The 22,852-nt window shown below is 47.1% G+C and overlaps 1 protein-coding gene across 1 annotated transcript in view; it reads right to left on the reverse strand.

Annotated features, from left to right (window-relative positions):
* LOC124034674 (protein HIRA) overlaps positions 1-22,852 on the reverse strand; it is a 49,119-nt gene that overhangs the window by 11,665 nt on the left and 14,602 nt on the right. Inside the window, 7 exon segments of the mRNA XM_046348144.1 lie at positions 2,505-2,563; positions 7,581-7,742; positions 10,582-10,730; positions 10,852-10,953; positions 18,112-18,415; positions 19,203-19,360; positions 19,517-19,676. Coding sequence (XP_046204100.1) covers positions 2,505-2,563; positions 7,581-7,742; positions 10,582-10,730; positions 10,852-10,953; positions 18,112-18,415; positions 19,203-19,360; positions 19,517-19,676 — 1,094 coding nt within the window.

Consider the following 22,852-nt stretch of genomic DNA (forward strand, 5'->3'; position numbering starts at 1 on the left):
TAAAATGTATGCTTATTTATGCGAAATACGCACGAATGGCAGTCATTTTGTAAGGCAAGCTGACAACACACAGTGGCAGCTAGTTTAATAAACTGGCAAGCTAGCTTGTGTGGCTAGCTTGTGATACCAAGCATGTGTAGCTAGCCTGTGACACCAAGCATGTGTAGCTAGCGTGTGATAACAGGGGAGAGGGATACCAGGGCAGAGAGATGTCTAGGGGAGGCAAACTGAATCGCATGTCATACAGCTGGCTAGGCTAACAAACATTCATAGATGTGGTTATCTAGGAAAGTGACCCGTTTGAGTTTTATATACATTTACATTTACATTTACATTTAGGTCATTTAGCAGACGCTCTTATCCAGAGCGACTTACAAATTGGTATATATATACAGTCTTGGCCAAAAGTTTTGAGAATGACACAAATATTAATTTTCACAAAGTCTGCTGCAATTTTCATATACTCCAGAATGTTATGAAGAGTGATCAGATGAATTGCAATTAATTGCAAAGTCCCCATTTGCCATGCAAATGAACTGAATCCCCCCAAAACATTTCCACTGCATTTCAGCCCTGCCACAAAAGGACCAGCTGACAGCATGTCAGTGATACTCTCATTAACACAGGTGTGAGTGTTGACGAGGACAAGGCTGGAGATCACTCTGACATGCTGATTGAGTTTGAATAACAGACTGGAAGCTTTTAAAGGAGGGTGGTGCTTGGAATCTTTGTTCTTCTGTCAACCATGGTTACCTGCAAGGAAACACGTGCCGTCATCATTGCTTTGCACAAAAAGGGCTTCACAGGCAAGGATATTGCTGCCAGTAAGATTGCACCTAAATCAACCATTTATCGGATCAAGAACTTCAAGGAGAGCGGTTCAATTGTTGTGAAGAAGGCTTCAGGGCACCCAAGAAAGTCCAGCAAGCGCCAGAACCGTCTCCTAAAGTTGATTCAGTTGTGGGATCGGGGCACCACCAGTACAGAGCTTGCTCAGGAATGGCAGCAGGCAGATGTGAGATTATCTGCACGCACAGTAAGGTGAAGACTTTGTGGATGGCCTGGTGTCAAGAAGGGCAGCAAAAAAGCCACTTCTCTCCAGGAAAAACATCAGGGACAGACTGATATTCTGTAAAAGGTACAGGGATTGGACTGCTGAGGACTGGGGTAAAGTCATTTTCTCTGATGAATCTCCTTTCCGATTGTTTGGGACATTGGGAGAAAAGCGTGTCCAGAGAAGACAAGGTGAGCGCTACCATCAGTCCTGTGTCATGCCAACAATAAAGCATCCTGAGACCATTCATGTGTGGGGTTGCTTCTCAGCCAAGGGACTGGGCTCACTCACAATTTTGCCTAAGAACAGAGCCATGAATAAAGAATATTACCAACACATCCTCTGAGAGCAACTTCTCCCAACCATCCAGGAACAGTTTGGTGACGAACAATGCCATTTCCAGCATGATGGAGCACCTTGCCATAAGGCAAAAGTGATAACTAAGTGGCTCGGGGAACAAAACATTGATATTTTGGGTCCATGGCCAGGAAACCCCCCAGACCTTAATCCCATTGAGAACTTGTGGTCAATCCTCAAGAGGCGGGTGGACAAACAAAACCCCACAAATTCTGACAAACTCCAAGCATTGATTATGCAACAATGGGCTGCCATCAGTCAGGATGTGGCCCAGAAGTTAATTGACAGCATGCCTTGCCTATTGCAGAGGTCTTGAAAAAGAAGGGTCAACACTGCAAATATTGACTCTTTGCATCAACTTCATGTAATTGTCAATAAAATCCTTTGACACTTATGAAATGCTTATTAATTAATTATACTTCAGTATTCCATAGTAACAGTTGACAAAACTATCTAAAGACACTGAAGCAGTAAACTTTGTGGAAATTCATATTTGTGTCATTCTCAAAACTTTTGGCCACGACTGTAGTTGAAGGATGACTAACGTTAGTGCCTGGTGGCCTTGATAACGAGCACAGCAGTGGAGGATATCTTGACAAGATTAGCACCGGAGTATGGTGGCCAACACACACACTAGCTGGTGGGCTAAATCAACACAAGACAAGGAAGCCCGAAATCCTCAGATAAAAAGGGCTAGGTTGGGGAGAGCTGTCACACAGCCTTGGAGGGCGAATTTCACGCTCTGATCCACAGGACTCAGGCTGTTGGTCACAGACTGACAGGACACACAACTCACACAGAGTTTAGTTTACCATACTGGGACTTGGGAAGATGCAAACTGAAAAACAGGAGCAGTGGACCAGTCCATCTGCGTGATATGCTACGCTAACTTTGGGAGAAGTAATAAGACAATGTGCTGTCGTACGGTTGTATATGAACCGCAGGCACCTCCCCTCCCCCGCAGGCACCCCCACCCCCACGCTGTCACGTAAACGGCAGGACTCTGTTGTTGATACTCAACCTGCGCTGGGATATAATCCATACTTTCAACCGTACTGACGGTCTGAAAGGCTTGAAGTACAACTCCTCTCACCTGATAAAATGGTCTGCAAAGATTCATTTTTCACCACGGCACTCTGTTTTTGGACATCCCTGTAGAGAAGAACAAGGTGGAGAAGACAGAACACGTCTCAATTCTTTTTCATTAAAAAAACAACTTTTATTTAACTAGGCAAGTCAGTTAAAAACAAAATTCTCATTTACAATGATGTACTCAATGTATGGCCCTGTCCAGAAACAAACAACCCCTAGCCTCTGAACACCCTAGACACTTGAGGAGATCTGACAGGATTTGATATTTGATATTTGTAAGCAATGTGTCATTCTTCCTAGCCTATCAGAGAGCAAGTCTGAGATATCACCATATTGGTGCGGTAGGTAGCCTAGCGGTTAAGAGCGTTGAGCCAGTAACCGAAAGGTAGCTGGTTTGAATCCCCGAGCGGACGAGGTGACGACGTGCGATTGACTTAACTGCTCCAGTAAGTCTCTGTGGAGAAGAGAACCTGCTAAACTACTAAAGAAATGTCAAATGTTCACACTTCACACAAATTAAAAGTGTCAAGGGACTAGGGGTTGTCTCTAGTCTAAAATAGAAGGTGTGGCGAGTCAGGAGTGATCGCCGTCGCTAGAGCACCCCAGAGTATGGGAGTCGTGTTAAGCAGTCGGAAATCCCACACTCATCACTCACCTAGGTGATAGGCTATGTGGCCTACCTGGGTGATAAGGCTATGTGGCCTACCTGGGTGATAAGGCTATGTGGCCTACCTGGGTGATAAGGCTATGTGGCCTACCTGGGTGATAAGGCTATGTGGCCTACCTGGGTGATAAGGCTATGTGGCCCACCTACCTAGGTGATAAGGCTATGTGGCCCACCTACCTGGGTGATAAGGCTATGTGGCCCACCTACCTGGGTGATAAGGCTATGTGGCCCACCTACCTGGGTGATAAGGCTATGTGGCCTACCCACCTACCTGGGTGATAAGGCTATGTGGCCCCTACCTGGGTGATAAGGCTATGTGGCCTACCTGGGTGATAAGGCTATGTGGCCCACCTACCTAGGTGATAAGGCTATGTGGCCTACCTGGGTGATAAGGCTATGTGGCCTACCTGGGTGATAAGGCTATGTGGCCTACCTGGGTGATAAGGCTATGTGGCCCACCTACCTAGGTGATAAGGCTATGTGGCCCACCTACCTAGGTGATAAGGCTATGTGGCCCACCTACCTAGGTGATAAGGCTATGTGGCCCACCTACCTAGGTGATAAGGCTATGTGGCCCACCTACCTAGGTGATAAGGCTATGTGGCCCACCTACCTAGGTGATAAGGCTATGTGGCCCACCTACCTAGGTGATAAGGCTATGTGGCCCACCTACCTAGGTGATAAGGCTAAGGTGATAAGGCTATGTGGCCCACCTACCTAGGTGATAAGGCTATGTGGCCCACCTACCTAGGTGATAAGGCTATGTGGCCCACCTACCTAGGTGATAAGGCTATGTGGCCCACCTACCTAGGTGATAAGGCTATGTGGCCCACCTACCTAGGTGATAAGGCTATGTGGCCCACCTACCTAGGTGATAAGGCTATGTGGCCCACCTACCTAGGTGATAAGGCTATGTGGCCCACCTACCTAGGTGATAAGGCTATGTGGCCCACCTACCTAGGTGATAAGGCTATGTGGCCCACCTACCTAGGTGATAAGGCTATGTGGCCCACCTACCTAGGTGATAAGGCTATGTGGCCCACCTACCTAGGTGATAAGGCTATGTGGCCCACCTACCTAGGTGATAAGGCTATGTGGCCCACCTACCTAGGTGATAAGGCTATGTGGCCCACCTACCTAGGTGATAAGGCTATGTGGCCCACCTACCTAGGTGATAAGGCTATGTGGCCCACCTACCTAGGTGATAAGGCTATGTGGCCCACCTACCTAGGTGATAAGGCTGGCCCATGTGGCCCACCTACCTAGGTGATAAGGCTATGTGGCCCACCTACCCAGGTGATAAGGCTATGTGGCCCACCTACCTAGGTGATAAGGCTATGTGGCCTACCTACCTAGGTGATAAGGCTATGTGGCCTACCTACCTAGGTGATAAGGCTATGTGGCCCACCTACCTAGGTGATAAGGCTATGTGGCCCACCTACCTAGGTGATAAGGCTATGTGGCCCACCTACCTAGGTGATAAGGCTATGTGGCCCACCTACCTAGGTGATAAGGCTATGTGGCCCACCTACCTAGGTGATAAGGCTATGTGGCCCACCTACCTAGGTGATAAGGCTATGTGGCCTACCTACCTAGGTGATAAGGCTATGTGGCCTACCTAGGTGATAAGGCTATGTGGCCTACCTAGGTGATAAGGCTATGTGGCCTACCTAGGTGATAAGGCTATGTGGCCTACCTAGGTGATAAGGCTATGTGGCCTACCTACGTGATAAGGCTATGTGGCCTACCTAGGTGATAAGGCTATGTGGCCGCTGCGTAAAAAACCCCAGCTTTTTATCTCTAATCCATTGATGATCAGATGCTTTAATTATAACTGTGGCCCTGTTGCTCTCACATGTTAACAGTTCATTGATGGGGCGGCAGGGTAGCCTAGTGGTTAGAGCGTTGGACTAGTAACCAAAAGGTTGCAAGTTTGAATCCCCGAGCTGACAAGGTACAAATCTGTCGTTCTGCCCCTGAACAGGCAGTTAACCCACTGTTCCTAGGCCGTCATTGTAAATAATAATTTGTTCTTAACTGACTTGCCTAGTAAAATTAAAATAAAGGTTATAAATGCTTTAATTATAACTGTGGCCCTGTTGCTCTCACATGTTAACAGTTCATTGACAACTTTAGCACTCCTCTTTTATGAAACAACAGCCGATATAGAATTCCAAACGTCTCTGATGCTGCTGGGCTCATTGGTTGGCTCATTGGTTGTCTTGTCATTGGTTGTCTTGTCATTGGTTGTCTTGTGGTGACCTATTTCTTGTTTGACTCATATTCAACACCTCTGCACATTAGTGGTGGGGTGGTGGTGTGGTGGGGTAGTGGAGTGGTAGTGGAGTAGTAGTGGGGTGGTAGTGGGGTGGTAGTGGGGTAGTGGGGTGGTAGTGGGGTAGTAGTGGGGTGGTAGTGGGGGGTAGTGGGGTAGTAGGGGTGGTAGTGGGGTGGTAGTGGGGTAGTGGGGTGGTAGTGGGGTGGTAGTGGGGTGGTAGTGGGTGGTAGTGGGGTGGTAGTGGGGTGGTAGTGGGGTAGTGGGGTGGTAGGGGTGGTAGTGGGGTGGTAGTGGGGTGGTAGTGGGGTGGTAGTGGGGTGGTAGTGGGGTGGTAGTGGGGTGGTAGTGGGGGGGTGGTAGTGGGGTGGTAGTGGGGTGGTAGTGGGGTGGTAGTGGGGTGGTAGTGGGGTGGTAGTGGGGTGGTAGTGGGGTGGTAGTGGGGTGGTAGTGGGGTGGTAGTGGGGTAGTGGGGTGGTAGTGGGGTGGTAGTGGGGTGGTAGTGGGGTGGTAGTGGAGTGGTAGTGGGTGGTAGTGGGGTGGTAGTGGGGTGGTAGTGGGGTGGTAGTGGGGTGGTAGTGGGGGGTAGTGGGGTGGTAGTGGGGTAGTGGGGTAGTGGGGTGGTAGTGGGGTGGTAGTGGGGGGGTGGTAGTGGGGTGGTAGTGGTGGTAGTGGGGTGGTAGTGGGGTGGTAGTGGGGTGGTAGTGGGGTGGTAGTGGGGTGGTAGTGGGGTGGTAGTGGGGGGGTAGTGGGGTGGTAGTGGGGTGGTAGTGGGGTAGTGGGGTGGTAGTGGGGTGGGGGTGGTAGTGGGGTGGTAGTGGAGTGGTAGTGGAGTGGTAGTGGGGTGGTAGTGGGGTGGTAGTGGGGTAGTGGGGTGGTAGGGTGGTAGTGGGGTAGTGGGGTGGTAGTGGGGTGGTAGTGGGGTGGTAGTGGGTGGTAGTGGGGTGGTGGGGTGGGGTGGTAGTGGGGTGGGTAGTGGTAGTGGGGTGGTAGTGGGGTGGTAGTGGGGGGGGGTGGTAGTGGGGTGGTAGTGGGGTGGTAGTGGGGTGGTAGTGGGGTGGTAGTGGGGTGGTAGTGGGGTGGTGGGGTAGTGGGGTGGTGGTGGGATAGTGGGGTGGTAGTGGGGTGGTAGTGGAGTGGTAGTGGGGTGGTAGTGGGATAGTGGTGGGTGGTGGTGGGGTGGTGGTGTGGATAGTGGGGTGGTAGTGGGGTGGTAGTGGGGTGGTAGTGGGGTGGTAGTGGGGTAGTGGGGTGGTAGTGGGGTGGTAGTGGGGTGGTAGTGGGGTGGGGTAGTGGAGTGGTAGTGGGGTAGTGGGGTGGTAGTGGAATGGTAGTGGGGTGGTAGTGGGGTGGTAGTGGGGTGGTAGTGGGGTGGTAGTGGGGTGGTAGTGGAGTGGGGTGGTAGTGGGGGGTGGAGTGGAGTGGGGTGGTAGTGGGGGGTAGTGGGGTGGTAGTGGGGTGGTAGTGGGGTGGTAGTGGGGGGTAGTAGTGGGGTGGTAGTGGGGTAGTGGGGTGGGGTAGTGGGGTGGAGTGGTAGTGGGGTGGTAGTGGGATAGTGGGGTGGTGGGGTAGTGGGGGGGTGGGATAGTGGGGTGGTAGTGGGGTGGTGGGGTAGTGGGGTAGTGGGGTGGTAGTGGGGTGGTAGTGGGGTGGTGGTGGGATAGTGGGGTGGTAGTGGGGTGGTAGTGGAGTGGTAGTGGGGTGGTAGTGGGGTAGTGGGGTGGTAGTGGGGTGGTGTGGTTGGGTAGTGGGGTGGTTGTGGGGTAGTGGGGTGGTGGTAGGCTGAATAAATACAACAATAGGTATAATTAAAAGAACAGTGATGAAGGAAGTGAAAAATGCTGGGCAGAGCATGACCAGAGCATGACCAGAGCATGGCCAGAGCATGGCCAGAGCATGGCCAGAGCATGACCAGAGCATGACCAGAGCATGGCCAGAGCATGACCAGAGCATGACCAGAGCATGGCCAGAGCATGACCAGAGCATGGCCAGAGCATGGCCAGAGCATGGCCAGAGCATGACCAGAGCACCTAGGGGAAACTTCCCATCAGAGCAGCAGCCTAGATGGTGCATCTCAATAGGTTTTGTCACGTCAATACTGGTGTGTGTGTGTGTGTCACGGGGCTCTCTCTCACCAGACAGACAGGGTGGCGCAGGCGGTCAAGGCCATGACGTAGAAGCCTGAGCAGTGCAGGGCGGACATGGGCGCGGGCAGCAGGATGGCGGGTAGTAGGCGGCGGCCACACGCCGAAAACACAGACAACATGCGGTCCTCGCACGCCACTGCCACCACATCACTGGGGGAGGAGAGGAGGAGAGAGACACGCCTTATTTACTACAGTGTAAATAAAGCTTTAACCACAGTTACCACAGTTGGAATGGAAGCCAAATCCCCCTATAAAAACAGCACAGACGTTAAAGCTGAGAACCACATTAGCGGAAGCAGCACCACGGGCAGCCACAGGCATATTGTTATGGTTTACTTTGTTAACCCATTACAGTCGAGAGCCTCGTCGAAAGGAAGTCTGTTCTCAAGTGCCTCTCCTATATCTGAGATAAGATCAGCAAACATTTGTTTCTAGTAAGCTATATGGATTTTTTATTTTTTTATTTTAAGAAGGTCACACCAAGGATCATGTTGTTATTTGATTTAGAATTTTAAGTCCCCTTGAAGGATAACAATAACTAAACAAAAAATGATTTGAAGAAAATGTTTATTTAGTTTCTTTGACCTTACTGAAATTAGCCCGTACAAACGCATTGAAAAACAGATTCACTACATGGAACAATAGATAGTCCCCCCAAACAACAACAAAAAATCAAAAGGAAGTTTGTTCTGAAGTGTTGGTCTTATATCTGAGCACTATAAGAAAGATCAGGAAACATATATATATTTTCCCCCCCGGGTATTTAACCCCTTATTTGGAGCTAAACAGTCTCCATATCTACTTCCATTCATTTTTTTCAACTAGAGCAAAACATGTATGTGTTTGTGACAGTCTCACCTTTCCACAGAGGCCCAAACTGTTCCCTACAGACAGAAGTTGTCAGATTGGCTGTACCAACTGCAGACGAGTCCTAAGACTCTTGTGGGGAGGGAGGGGGGGGGACACTATTGACCGTGAGAGTCTCATCTTTTCATAGAGGGGTCGTAATAGTTTAGGATGGATGTCTTTGTGAGAACATGTCTCATGGTCAGACATAGACCGCCTCCAGCTCTGTCACTTTTCACCGCAGAAAGTACAACGTGGGCGGATGCGGTGGATCTCTCTCCAGGTTAAAATGACAGATTGTTATGGGGATGTTTTTATTATGTTAATTATACTGAACAGGAGTGGCGTGTCAAGAAGCTGATTAAACAGCATGATCATTACACAGCAGTACCTCGTGCTGGGGGACAATAAAAGGCCAGTTGTCACACAACACAATGCCACAGATGTCTCAGGTTGAGGGAGTGTGCAATGGGCATGCTGACTGTAGGAATGTCTACCCGAGATGTTGCTAGAGAATTACGTGTTCATTTCTCTACCATAAGCCACCTCCAATGTCATTTTAAAGAATTTGGCAGTACATCCAACCGACCACGTGTAACCACGCCAGCCCAGGACCTCCACATCTGGCTTCTTCACCTGCGGGATCGTCTGAAACCAGTCACCCAGACAACTGATGAAACTGAGGAGTATTTCTGTCTAATGAAACTCTTTTGTGGCTGGCCTGGCTCCCCAGTGGGTGGGCCTGATTGGCTGGCCTGGCTCCCCAGTGGGTGGGCCTATGCCCTCCCAGGCCCACCCATGTCTGCACCCTCACCCCGTGTCATATGAAATCCATAGATTAGAGCCTAAAGGAATTTATTTAAATTTACTGGTTTCCTCCTTATATGAACTGCAACTCAATAAATTTGTTGAAATGATTGCATGTTGCGTTTATATTTTTGTTCAGTATAGACTTCCGCAGGGGCACGGACTCGAGGAGGTTCAACAGAGAAGAGGAGCTATAAAATCTGCTGTTCAATCACAAGTGCAATGACGTCCCCCCAAAATATTTGTTTGAAGTAAAGTCTTTGTTGTCGTAATACCACAAACGGATATAGCAGTTTCATTGCTACGGACTCCAGCTTTTACCCTTCACACTCGTACCTGTAAACAGGTTGAAAATGACAGATTTGGGCACTAATAAGCTCCGAAATCAAAACGTAGTGGCTGTACAGTAACATGCAATACATGACATCAGAGCTCAGTGACTGTAGAGTAACATGCTATAAATGAAGTCAGAGCTCAGTGACTGTACAGTAACATGCTATACATGACATCAGAGCTCAGTGTCTGTACAGTAACATGCTATAAATGAAGTCAGAGCTCAGTGTCTGTAGAGTAACATGCTATACATGAAGTCAGAGCTCAGTGACTGTACAGTAACATGCTATAAATGAAGTCAGAGCTCAGTGACTGTACATGCTATACATGACATCAGAGCTCAGTGTCTGTACAGTAACATGCTATACATGAAGTCAGAGCTCAGTGACTGTACAGTAACTTGCTATAAATGAAGTCAGAGCTCAGTGGCTGTACAGTAACATGCTATACATGACATCAGAGCTCAGTTTCTGTACAGTAACATGCTATACATGACATCATAGCTCAGTGTCTGTACAGTAACATGCTATACATGACATCATAGCTCAGTGTCTGTACAGTAACATGCTATACATGACATCAGAGCTCAGGGTCTGTACAGTAACATGCTACAGATGACATCATAGCTCAGTGACTGTACAGTAACATGCTATACATGACATCATAGCTCAGTAACTGTACATTAACATGCTATACATGACATCATAGCTCAGTGTCTGTACAGTAACATGTTATAAATGACATCATAGCTCAGTGTCTGTACAGTAACATGCTACACATGACATCATAGCTCAGTGACTGTACAGTAACATGCTACAGATGACATCATAGCTCAGTGACTGTACAGTAACATGCTACAGATGACATCATAGCTCAGGCTCTGCGCTTCACAGCCCTGTTTGGGTTTTGACTGACAGATGTTCTGAACTTGAGCACCTCAAGCCACAAGAAGTGGTCACCATCCCTCCCACTAATTTTGCAACTTTTTGCCCCTACTGCTTACCTGCTGCCCGCTGCAGTAATGACTCGGCTGGGCAGCAACGTGTCCCACTCCCTGCCCTCCCTGGAACAGCGGAGCTGGCTGAGTTTGGCTCCGGACACCGCAGAGACGTCGTTCTCCACCTCCAGGTACACCGGGGGCTCCGTACTGACCTACAAACATACACAATATGGCGGAAAGAGAGCACGACTAGCATCCATTGTACTCATCATGACTCCGTCTATGACCATGTGGGTTGTTTAGCCACAACTGAAGTGTGATGTAATAGCATACCTGAAGAGTAAATGCTTTCTGCGGTGTGGGAGTGGGCAGTTTGAGGACCGACACGGGGATAGCAACGACGCAACAAGGCTCCTTCTCTGATGAAGGGGTAGCCTGCAAGTGTGCAGTTGGGGAAACAAGAAAAAAAAATGCATAAATGTCCCTGGTCAAAAGTCCCCACATTATAATTGGAAGAGAAAACTCTAACATAGCCTGTAAGATAGAAAGGTGACTCCAAACACAAGTTAAACTAATTGCAGCGGTTTAAACAAAAGGTTGGCAAAAACGTATGTCCGAGTCAAGAAAGCGTACCAGCAGCTAGCGGTACTAAACTGGTACTAAACAAATGTATTTTCAAAGCCCGTTAGATGCTATGTAAGCGTTATTAGCACCAATGAGTGCAAATGGGGAGTTCACATGCTATTGGAGTTCACACGCTATTGGAGTTATCAGAAGTTCCGAGTGGGAAATTTCACTTCAATAGTTAGGTTTCCTTCAAATTTGCATTTTTTTTAAAACAACACCTTTTCCCACCAGAAGTTTCCATCAAACTGACTCGTGTTTACAAGGCAGTGCCTGATGACGTAATGCACATACAATTAAAATAAAACACTTTTGCGCTTCAGTTCTCACATACCAACAACAACAACAACAACAAACACACAAATGTAATGTGTTTTAGGTCTCAAGACCATAGCTGGCTGATAAAGTAGACAGGTTCAGTTATTATACTGATCAAAAACATAAAACGCAACAATTTCAATGATTTTACAGCGTTACAGTTCATATGAGGAAATCAGTCAGTTGAAATGGATGTGAGGCCCAAATTTAAGGATTTCAGATGACTGGGCCTCACAGCGGGCCTCGGGATCTTGTCATGGAATTTTTGTGCATTCAAATTGCCATCGATAAAATGCAATTGTGTTCGTAGCTTATGCCTGCCCATAACAATCAGCCCACCACCACCACGGGGCACTCTGTTAACAACGTTGACATCCGCTAACCGCTCTCCCACACAACGCCATACACGTGGTCTGCAGTTATGAGGCCAGTTGGACGTACTGCCAAATTCTCTAAAACGACATTGGAGGTGGCTTATGGTAGAGAAATGAACATTCACTTAACTGGCAACAGCTCTGGTGGACATTGTGTGGCCTATTTTGTCCCCAGCACAAGGTGCAGCTGTGTAATGAGCATGCGGTTTAATCAGCTTCTTGATATGCCACACCTGTCAGGTGGATGGATTGTGAACAACATTTTAGAGAAATAAGCTTCTTGTGCGTATGGAACTTTTATTTCAGCTAATGAAACATGGGACCAACATGTTACATTTGATATTTTTGTTCAGTGTATTATGAAACGGATAAGAGAAAGATCATTTTTATTTGTTCAATGGCAGCTAAGCACCGGTCGTCATTGCATTTAACTTAAGACCCTCGATATTTATTGGAAAAGAGAATCAAGCTCATCACCGTGCACTTTCATCTCATTGCGAACTTCATCACAACTTATAGCCTATTATAAACTGGATGATTCGAGCCCTGAATGCTGATTGGCTGATAGCCGTATACCACGGGTATGACAAAACATTTATTTTTACTTCTCTAATTACATTGGTGACCAGTTTATAATAGCAATAAGGGACCTCGGGGGTTTGTGGCATATGGCCAATATACCATGGCTAAGGGCTGTGTCCAGGCACTCTGCAGTCGTGCATAAGAACAGCCCTTAGCCATGGTATATTGGCCATATACCACACCCCCTTGTGCATTATTGCTTAAATAAACTCTGCATTACATTTTCAAGTCGTAGTGGGAGGCCCAGAGAAGATAGCATTTTGTGACTGCAAATTTACCTTCGACATGGTTATTCTAGAACAAAAAATTGTGCAATAAATAATTTCCACTGCAATTTGTGACACATTTTACAGACACAAAAATATCCCACCAAGTCTAACGAACAAAACGTCTGTCGACATTTCTTAAATACTAAACGACACTTCCTGTTTCAATCACAGCCGTCGTGATTTATTTTTCTACGCAATGTGGATGGAAACGTGGTTAAGCAACTCATAACTACAAAAGGGAATCCAGGATACATTTTTGTTATCCAAGTTACGACATTTCACCTTTTTAACCAAAAGTTGCAAACATTCATTATTGACAATTATAAACTCATCAATGGGGATAATATAGATAGATAGCTTGCTGAACTTTGACAATATGGTTAGGCTAACTTCATTATTTGCAATATTAGCAAGCCTATCAAGCTAGCTAAAATCTTCTTGGTTGAAGAATAAGAATTGGTCTGACCTCAAAACCACGTGCAAAATTGTGTTTATTCAGTTGTTGCTAGAGATATTAACCAGTCAACTGTTTGGACACACCGACTCATTCAAGGGTTGTATAATAATAGTGAAGACATCAAAACTATGAAATAATACTCATGGGATCTTGTAGTAACCATACAAATGGTTAAACAAATCAAAATATATTTTATATTTAAGATTCTTCAAAGTAGCCACCCTTTGCCTTGATGACAGCTTTGCACACACTTGGTATTCTCTCAACCAGCTTCATGAAGTAGTCAACTGGAATGCATTTCAATTAATAGGTGTGTCTTGTTAAAAGTTCATTTGTGGAATTTATTTTACATAATGCGTTTGAGCCAATCATTTGTGTTGTGACAAGGTATGTGGGTGGTATATAGAATATAACCCTATTTGGTCAAAGACGGTGATTCGATGGGCAGACCACACCACCCTCTAATGAACCCTGTGGTTGTGGGCAGTGCAGTTTCCGTACCAGGCAGTGATACAGCATGACAGGACGCTCTTAATTGTGTATCTGTAAAAGTTTGTGCGGGTCTTAGGGGCCAAGCCAAATTTCTTCAGCCTCCTGAGGTTGAAGAGGCACCGTTTTCAGTGCCTTATCATCAGTGATGTGTACACAGAGGAACTTGAAGCTTTTCATCTTCTCCACTGCGGTCCCGTTGATGTGGATAGGGGCGTGCTCACACTGCCGTTTCCTGAAGTCCACGATCAGTTCCTTTGTTTTGTTGACGTTGAGAGAGAGGTTATTTTCCTGGCACCACTCCGCCAGGGCCCTCACCTCCTCCCTGTAGGCTGTCTCGTCATTCTTGATAATCTGGCCAACAACTGTGTTTTCATCAAACTTGATGACCGAGTTTGAGGTATGCGTGGCTACGCAGTCATGGGTGAACAGGGAGTACATGAGGGTGCTGAGCACGTACCCTTGTGGGGCCCCTGTGTTGAGGATCAACGAAGTAGAGGTGTTTTCTGCCTTCACCACCTAGGGGTGGCTCGTCTAGAAGTCCAGAACCTGTTGCACAGTGCAGGATCCAGACCCAGGGCCCTGAGCTTAATGATGAGCTTGGAGGGAACTCCAAGCTCAGTTGGTAGAGCATGGCGCTTGTAACGCCAGGGTAGTGGGTTCGATCCCCGGGACCACCCATACGTAGAATGTATGCACACATGACTGTAAGTCGCTTTGGATAAAAGCGTCTGCTAAATGGCATATATTATTATTATATTATTATATTATTATTATATTATTATTATTATATTATTATTATTATATTATTATTATTATTAACTGGTATTGAATGCTGAACTATAGTCACTGAACAGCAGTCTGACATAGGTATTCCTCTTCTACAGATGGGATAGGACAGTGTGCAGAGTGATGGTGATTGCATTGTCTGTGGATTGTCTATTTTGTTCAGTTACCTTTTCTTTCTTGGGTACAGGAACAGTGGTGGACATCTTGAAGCAAGTGGGGAGCAGGCTGCGCCGGTGGTACTGTGTTATCCTCAAAGTGGGCGAAGAAGGTGTTTAGCTTGTCCGGGAGCAAGACGTCTGTCTGCGACGTGGCTGTTTTTCCCTTTGTATTCACGGCTGTGAATATAATCGAAGATAATTCTCTTTGGACGTAATACATTGGCATTTGATTGTGAGGTATTCTAGGTCGGGTGAACAAGAGGACTTGAGTTTCTGTATGTTACCACAATCACACCAGGAGTCATTCAACATACACCCCTACATGTATGCATGTATCATCATGACATTCTTGTTGAAGGTCTCTCCGTCCTCGCAGTGGAACTTGACTCGGATGGTGCGGGTCTGCTGGGGGGAACAGCAGCGGCCGTCCACACAGGATCCACAGTACTTGGACCTGTACTTCTTCAGGCTGGAGCCTGACTCTCTTCCCGGAGAGTTCTTTATGCCTGTCTGCACGATGAACTGAGAACCCAGCTGGCTGTATGAACGGGGACAGTATATCTAGAGAGAGCCATGATTCTGTGATACAGAGTAAGTTACAGTCCCTGATGTCTCTCTGGAAGGAGACCCTCTCTCCCTGAGCTTGTCTACATTCTTGTCCAGAGACTGAACATTAGCGAGTAATATACTCGGAAGGGGTGGATGTTGCGCCCGACTCCTGAGTCGGACTAAAAGGCCACTCCGAAAACCTCTTCTCCTCCAGCAGCATCTTGGAGCAGCCTCTGGGGTAAGTTCTCCCTCCCTGGGAGGTATGAACCAAGGATCCAATTGGGGAAAGTCGTATTTCTTAATGCTGGTGAGATACCGCCGCTCTAACATCCAGGAAGTTATTTCCGGCTGTATGTATTAACACAAAAAAAACATTCTGGGCTAATAAAGGAAGAAATAACACACAAAAAAAACAAAAATACTGCAAAGTTGCTTAGGAGCTAGAAGCAGAGCTGCCCTATCTGTCGACACCATCCATGGTCGAATTGCTGCAAAGAAACCACTACTAAAGGACTCCAATAAGAAGAAGAGGCTTGCTTGGGCCAAGAAACACAAGCAATGGACATTAGACCGGTAGAAATCTGTCCTTTGGTCTGATGAGTCCAAATTGTCAAATGTTGGTTCCAACCGCTGTGTCTTTGTGAGACACAGAGTAGGTGACCGGATGTTCTCCGCATGTGTGGTTCCCACCAGGAAGCATGGAAGAGGTGTGATGGTATGGGGTTTCTGTGCTCGTGACATTGTGATTTATTTAGAATTCAAGGCACACTTACTCAGCATGGCTACCACAGCATTCCATGCACCAACCCAATCTGGTTTGCGCTTAGTGGGACTATCATTTGTTTCAAAAGGACAATGCCCCAACACACATCCAGGCTGTGTAAGAGTTATTTGACCAAGACAGAGAGTAATGGAGTGCTGCATCAGATGACCTGGCCTCCACAATCACCTGACCTCAACCCAATTGAGATGGTTTGGGATGAGTTGGACCACAGAGCAAAGAAAAAGCAACCAACAAGTGCTCAGCATATGTGGGAACTCCAAGAGTGTTGGAAAAGCATTCCTCGTGAAGCTGGTTGAGAGAACACCAAAAGTTGTCATCAAGGCAAAAGGTGAATACTTTGAAGCGTCTAAAATATATTTAGATTTGTTTAAAACTTTGATGTCTTCACTACTATTCTACAATGTACAAAAACCCTTGAATGAGTAGGTGTCCAAACTTTCGACTGGTGCTGTTGACATTGTCAAGGGTTTAAACACTGGTTCCCATGCTTGTTCAATGAACCATGAATGAACATGCACCTGTGGAACAGTCGTTAAGACACTAAGAGCTTACAGACAGTTGGCAATTAAGATCAGTTATGAAAACTCAGGACACTAAAGAGGCCGTTCTGCTGACTCTGGAAAAACACCAAAAGAAAGATGCCCAGGGGCCCTGCTCATCTGCGTGAATGTGCCTTAGGCATGCTGCAAGGAGGCATGTGGCCAGAACAATGAATTGCTATCTCCGTACTGTGAGACGCCTGAGACAGCGCTACAGGGCGGACAACTGATTGTCCTCACAGTGGCAGACCACGTGTAACACCACCTGCACAGGATCGGTACATCCGAACATCACACCTGCGGGACAGTTACAGGATGGCAACAACAACTACCCGAGTTACACCAGGAACCACAATCCCTCCATTAGTGCTCAGCCTGTCCGCAATACGCTGAGAGAGGCTGGAGCGAGGGCTTGTAGGCCTGTTGTAAGGCAGGTCCTCACCAGACCTCACCGACAACCAAGTCACCTATGGGCATAAACCCACCATCGCTGGACCAGACAGGACTGGCAAAAAGTACTCTTCACTAACAAGTCACGGTTTTGTCTCACCAGGGGTGATGGTCGGATTCGCGTTTATCGTCGAAGGAATGAGCGTTACACCGAGGCCTGTACTCTGGAGGCGGATCGATTTGGAGGTGGAGGGTCCATCATGGTCTGGGGTGGTGTGTCACAGCATCATCGGACTGAGCTTGTTGTCATTGCAGGAAATCTCAACGTGTGCGTTACAGGGAAGACATCCTCCTCCCTCATGCGGTACCTCAACCATCACTCCTGTGTTCCAATGCACGTTGTGTTAGCTAATCCAAGTTTATAATTTTAAAAGGCTAATTGTTCATTAGAAAACCACTGTGCAATTATGTTAGCACAGCTGAAAAATGTTGTACTGATTAAAGAAGCAATAAATCTGTCCTTCTTTAGACAAGTTGAGTATCTGGATCATCAGCATTTGTGGGTTCAATTACAGGCTCAAAATGGCCAGAAACAAAGAACTTTCTTCTGAAACTCATCAGTCTACTCTTGTTCTGAGAAATGAAGGCTATTCCATGCGAGAAATTGCCAAGAAACTGAAGATCTCGTACAACGCTGTGTACTACTCCCTTCATAAAACAGCTCAAACCAGAATAGAAAGAGTGGGAGGCCCCGGTGCACAACTGAGCAAGAGGACAATTACATTAGAATGTCTAGTTTGAGAAACAGACAACTCACAAGTCCTCAACTGGCAACTTCATTAAACAGTACCAGCAAAACACCAGTCTCAACGTCAACAGTGAAGAGGCGACTCCGGGATGCTGGCCTTCTTGGCAGAGTTCCTCTGTCCAGTGTCCGTGTTATTTTGTCCATCTTAATCTTTTATTTTTATTGGCCAGTCTGAGATATGGCTTTTTCTTTGCAACTTTCATCTAGAAGGCCAGCATCTCGGATACGCCTCTTCACTGTTGACCCCTGCCGTACCACAGCGGACCCATAGGGGACCCCCGGTTGAATATTCCTACACTATAGGAATAAGGGTGTCATTTCGTACGCAGCCAATCAGCTTGTTGATCCCATATCCAATCAAGACCATTACATTCAAAGACAAGCATATCTTGAATATTATCATATCTTCCATCAGAAAAAAATATGTAAAGTCATGAGATTACGTGAAATCAACTGGCCTCACCTGCTGGAAGGTTTGGTGGGACACGGGCATCATCATTTTCGCGTCCATTTTCCTGGGCCGTCCCTTTTTCCTCTTCTCTACCTGGTTGTCCCCTCCGTCCACGTCTAGGGCCTTCCGCTTCTCCAACTGGTTGTCCCCTCCGTCCACGTCTAGGGCCTTCCTCTTCTCCAAATGGTTGTCCCCTCCGTCCACGTCTAGGGCCTTCCTCTTGGTGAAGGAGGGGGACTTCACCACAACCATCTTGTCCTCGCTGTCGCTGCTCGTCTCATCCTTGAGCTCCTTTAAAGTGCTGCTGTCTTTCACTCTACAACAGGAGGACAACAACCACAGAAATAGGCTCACCACGTGTTCCATTAGCCCATTAACCCATTAACCCATTAGCCCATTAACCCATTAGCCCATTAACCCAATAACCCATTAACCCAATAACCCATTAACCCATTAACCCAATCGCCTTAGTAGTGTTTCCTCATATGATCATAGGTGAAGCAATGCTTGGAAAAATATGGAATTTTCATTCACTTTTTTTTGTAAGGAGGGTTGAGTTGTGTGTTGAGTCCAATTTGAATTGATGTACTTCCTACCCTATTTCCAGGTTAACAGGGACACTTTGTGCTCTATTTCCTGTTTAATGGGGACATTTCTAGCTGTACTTCCTGTTCACTTGTCCACCCATTATGGCCTCATTGACCTAAATGAAGATGCCCTTTCTAGTAATTATATTTCGAAGAGAGACAACCTCCAAGTCCCAGTCAACAAGGTAACAACAAAAACAGATCAATGTAGTTCAGTGAATATATATATATATATATTTTTAAGAAACTGGTCATCACTTAAGATCTATTCCAAGAAGTGTCAATCAAAAGTGGATTGCTCCGTTAAAAACAAGGCTAGCATTCAATCTGTTGTTTTTGTTGTGTTCATAGGAACATATGTACGTCCTAAACTGATTTATTTTTTCCCTGTTCAGATAACAAGAATATCAGATGTGGAAACGACCAATAACGTTCCAGCATTGTATGCCTCAAATCAGCAACTGTTGACGGATCATAAAGACTATTGGGATAAGCTTGATGGTTCTGTTCCTTTACCTGTCTAGCGGGGTGAGTCCCGCCATGGAGATGGTGACCCCGGGCATGACCTTTGACCTCTCTGTGAACCTGGAGTCAAGGGCTTTCATCGGCTCCATCTTGGTGGAGGTAGTTAGGAGCAGGTTGGACTTCATGGCTGTGGTGTTAAGAGACGAGGCCTGGGCCGTGGCACCGGAAACACTGTCAGGAATGGAAAGAGGGGGAGAGCAAAATACTAAATTAACAGGCCGGTAAGGGGGGGGGGGGGGGCAGAGCAGGAGAGAAAGAGAGATGGAGAGGAGAGAATGGCAGAGAAGACTAGACAGACAACTGACCTGTCTTTGGCGTCATCTGGGGCCTTGCCCCCCCAGTGGGGTGGATAGGGGGTCCAAATTGGAGGTGGCCGTGTTGGAGTCTGAGGAAAGCTGGGAGGTGAGCTGGCTGGCCGACCCAGGGAGGATGGGTACGCTGTTGAAGAGGGCTGGGGAGAAATCCCTGAGGATTCAAACAAAAACATTGAGACTTCAAACTAACAGAAACAAGACCATCCCCGTGGTAATCTAATATATTGACAATTATTTGTGAAATGTGTAACAGGTTCAGTTTATCTATTTCGAAGGTAACGTGTTAGCACGTAGGGGGCATCGATTGGTGTCACCTCGTTAGTAACTGCGCTACACCTGTAATGGCTTGTCCATCGTGTTAGTCGGAAGGTGTTTCACCCGCGTTAGCATAGGTGATATTTAAGATTGGCTGGGCCAGTGCTCCAGTTGAGCGTGAGAGATGTTGGAAGAGCTACACTTCACGTCAGCTGAGGTGTGATTTTTAAGCTCAACCTTTTAATTTTGAAAGAAACCTGATTTGTTATGTTTTCCCTGTTTGTTTTGCTCCATATTCTTTTTACTTCCTATCCTAAATTGTGTTTCGAAAAAAATCTGAGGCAAACCTAGTGGGCATCCATGATGGGTCTTTTATAACCCTTTACTAGTTGCTTTGCCCATTTTCAGTTTGCACCCACATGGGTACCTTTCAGAACCTCTTTGTTTTGCTCGTCAGTGATGTTCCTTGTTAGTTCCATTTGTCGTGAGCAACATTTTGAGTTTGTCTTGTGGGAACATAACAAAATGGCGGCTTGTACGGGGTCCTGTTTCTCACGAGTATGGTAGTCACGTACTCTGAAGCCCTGTGGGGGTTAAGATATTTTAGTGTTTAAAATACACTTGTGGTAAAGTTTGTGTCACTGGAATCCACCCTGGGGGGGAGGGGGGGTTTATAAGATCGCCGGAATAATTTAGAAAGTTGCATAAACACAGGTTTATAAAAAATAAAGCCACAGACTAAGTTTGTCGAGCATTTGCAGTAAACCCTACATGGGAGACGCTATCGAAAATGTACGAAGGCGGCGAATCTGCTCGTCATCGCAAGCATTATGATATCAAAGCTGCACATGCAGACTCAAAAGCAGTAGTCAAAAAGTCTATAGTGATTTAGTGGAGGAAGAAATCTGCCCGGAGAGGGAGGATGGGGAAAAGGGTCTTATGGGTGGTAGAGTTAACCCCATTGAGGGAGGATGGGGAAAAGGGTCTTACGGGTGGTAGAGTAAACCCCATTGAGGGAGGATGGGGAAAAGGGTCTTACGGGTGGTAGAGTAAACCCCATTGAGGGAGGATGGGGAAAAGGGTCTTACGGGTGGTAGAGTAAACCCCATTGAGGGAGGATGGGGAAAAGGGTCTTACGGGTGGTAGAGTAAACCCCATTGAGGGAGGATGGGGAAAAGGGTCTTACGGGTGGTAGAGTAAACCCCATTGAGGGAGGATGGGGAAAAGGGTCTTACGGGTGGTAGAGTAAACCCCATTGAGGGAGGATGAAGAAAAGGGTCTTATGGGTGGTAGAGTAAACCCCATTGAGGGAGGATGAAGAAAAGGGTGTTATGGGTGGTAGAGTAAACCCCATTGAGGGAGGATGGTGAAAGGGGTCTTATGGGTGGTAGAGTAAACCCCATTGAGGGAGGATGGTGAAAGGGGTCTTATGGGTGGTAGAGTAAACCCCATTGAGGGAGGATGGTGAAAAGGGTCTTATGGGTGGTAGAGTAAACCCCATTGAGGGAGGATTGAGGGAGGATTGAGGGAGGAAAAGGGTCTTATGGGTGGTAGAGTAAACCCCATTGAGGGAGGATGGTGAAAGGTTCTTATGGGTGGTAGAGTAAACCCCATTGAGGGAGGATGGTGAAAGGGGTCTTATGGGTGGTAGAGTAAACCCCATTGAGGGAGGATGGTGAAAGGGTCTTATGGGTGGTAGAGTAAACCCCATTGAGGGAGGATGGTGAAAGGGTCTTATGGGTGGTAGAGTAAACCCCATTGAGGAGGACGATGAAGAAAAGGGGTCTTATGGGTGGTAGAGTAAACCCCATTGAGGGAGGATGGTGAAAGGGTCTTATGGGTGGTAGAGTAAACCCCATTGAGGGGGAGGATGAAGAAAAGGGTCTTATGGGTGGTGAGTAAACCCCATTGAGGAGGATGGTGAAAGGGTCTTATGGGTGGTAGAGTAAACCCCATTGAGAGAGGATGGTGAAAGGGTTCTTATGGGTGGTAGAGTAAACCCCATTGAGGGAGGATGGTGAAAGGGGTCTTATGGGTGGTAGAGTAAACCCCATTGAGGGAGGATGGTGAAAGGGGTCTTATGGGTGGTAGAGTAAACCCCATTGAGGGAGGATGGTGAAAAGGGTCTTATGGGTGGTAGAGTAAACCCCATTGAGGGAGGACGATGAAGAAAAGGGGTCTTATGGGTGGTAGAGTAAACCCCATTGAGGGAGGATGGGGAAAGGGGTCTTATGGGTGGTAGAGTAAACCCCATTGAGGGAGGACAATGAAGAAAAGGGGTCTTATGGGTGGTAGAGTAAACCCCATTGAGGGAGGATGGTGAAAGGGGTCTTATGGGTGGTAGAGTAAACCCCATTGAGGGAGGACGGTGAAAGGGGTCTTATGGGTGGTAGAGTAAACCCCATTGAGGGAGGATGGTGAAAGGGTTCTTATGGGTGGTAGAGTAAACCCCATTGAGGAGGATGGTGAAAGGGGTCTTATGGGTGGTAGAGTAAACCCCATTGAGGGAGGATGGTGAAAGGGGTCTTATGGGTGGTAGAGTAAACCCCATTGAGGGAGGATGGTGAAAAGGGTCTTATGGGTGGTAGAGTAAACCCCATTGAGGGAGGATGGTGAAAGGGTTCTTATGGGTGGTAGAGTAAACCCCATTGAGGGAGGATGGTGAAAGGGGTCTTATGGGTGGTAGAGTAAACCCCATTGAGGGAGGACGATGAAGAAAAGGGTCTTATGGGTGGTAGAGTAAACCCCATTGATGGGGAAAAGGGACGGGTGGTAGAGTAAACCCCATTGAGGGAGGATGGTGAAGAAAAGGGGTCTTATGGGTGGTAGAGTAAACCCCATTGAGAGGAGGATGAAGAAAAGGGGTCTTATGGGTGGTAGAGTAAACCCCATTGAGGGAGGATGGTGAAAGGGGTCTTATGGGTGGTAGAGTAAACCCCATTGAGGGAGGACGGTGAAAGGGGTCTTATGGGTGGTAGAGTAAACCCCATTGAGGGAGGATGGTGAAAGGGGTCTTATGGGTGGTAGAGTAAACCCCATTGAGGGAGGATGGTGAAAGGGTCTTATGGGTGG

This window comes from Oncorhynchus gorbuscha, linkage group LG04 (assembly GCF_021184085.1).
Source record: "Oncorhynchus gorbuscha isolate QuinsamMale2020 ecotype Even-year linkage group LG04, OgorEven_v1.0, whole genome shotgun sequence".
Classification (NCBI taxonomy): domain Eukaryota; kingdom Metazoa; phylum Chordata; class Actinopteri; order Salmoniformes; family Salmonidae; genus Oncorhynchus; species Oncorhynchus gorbuscha.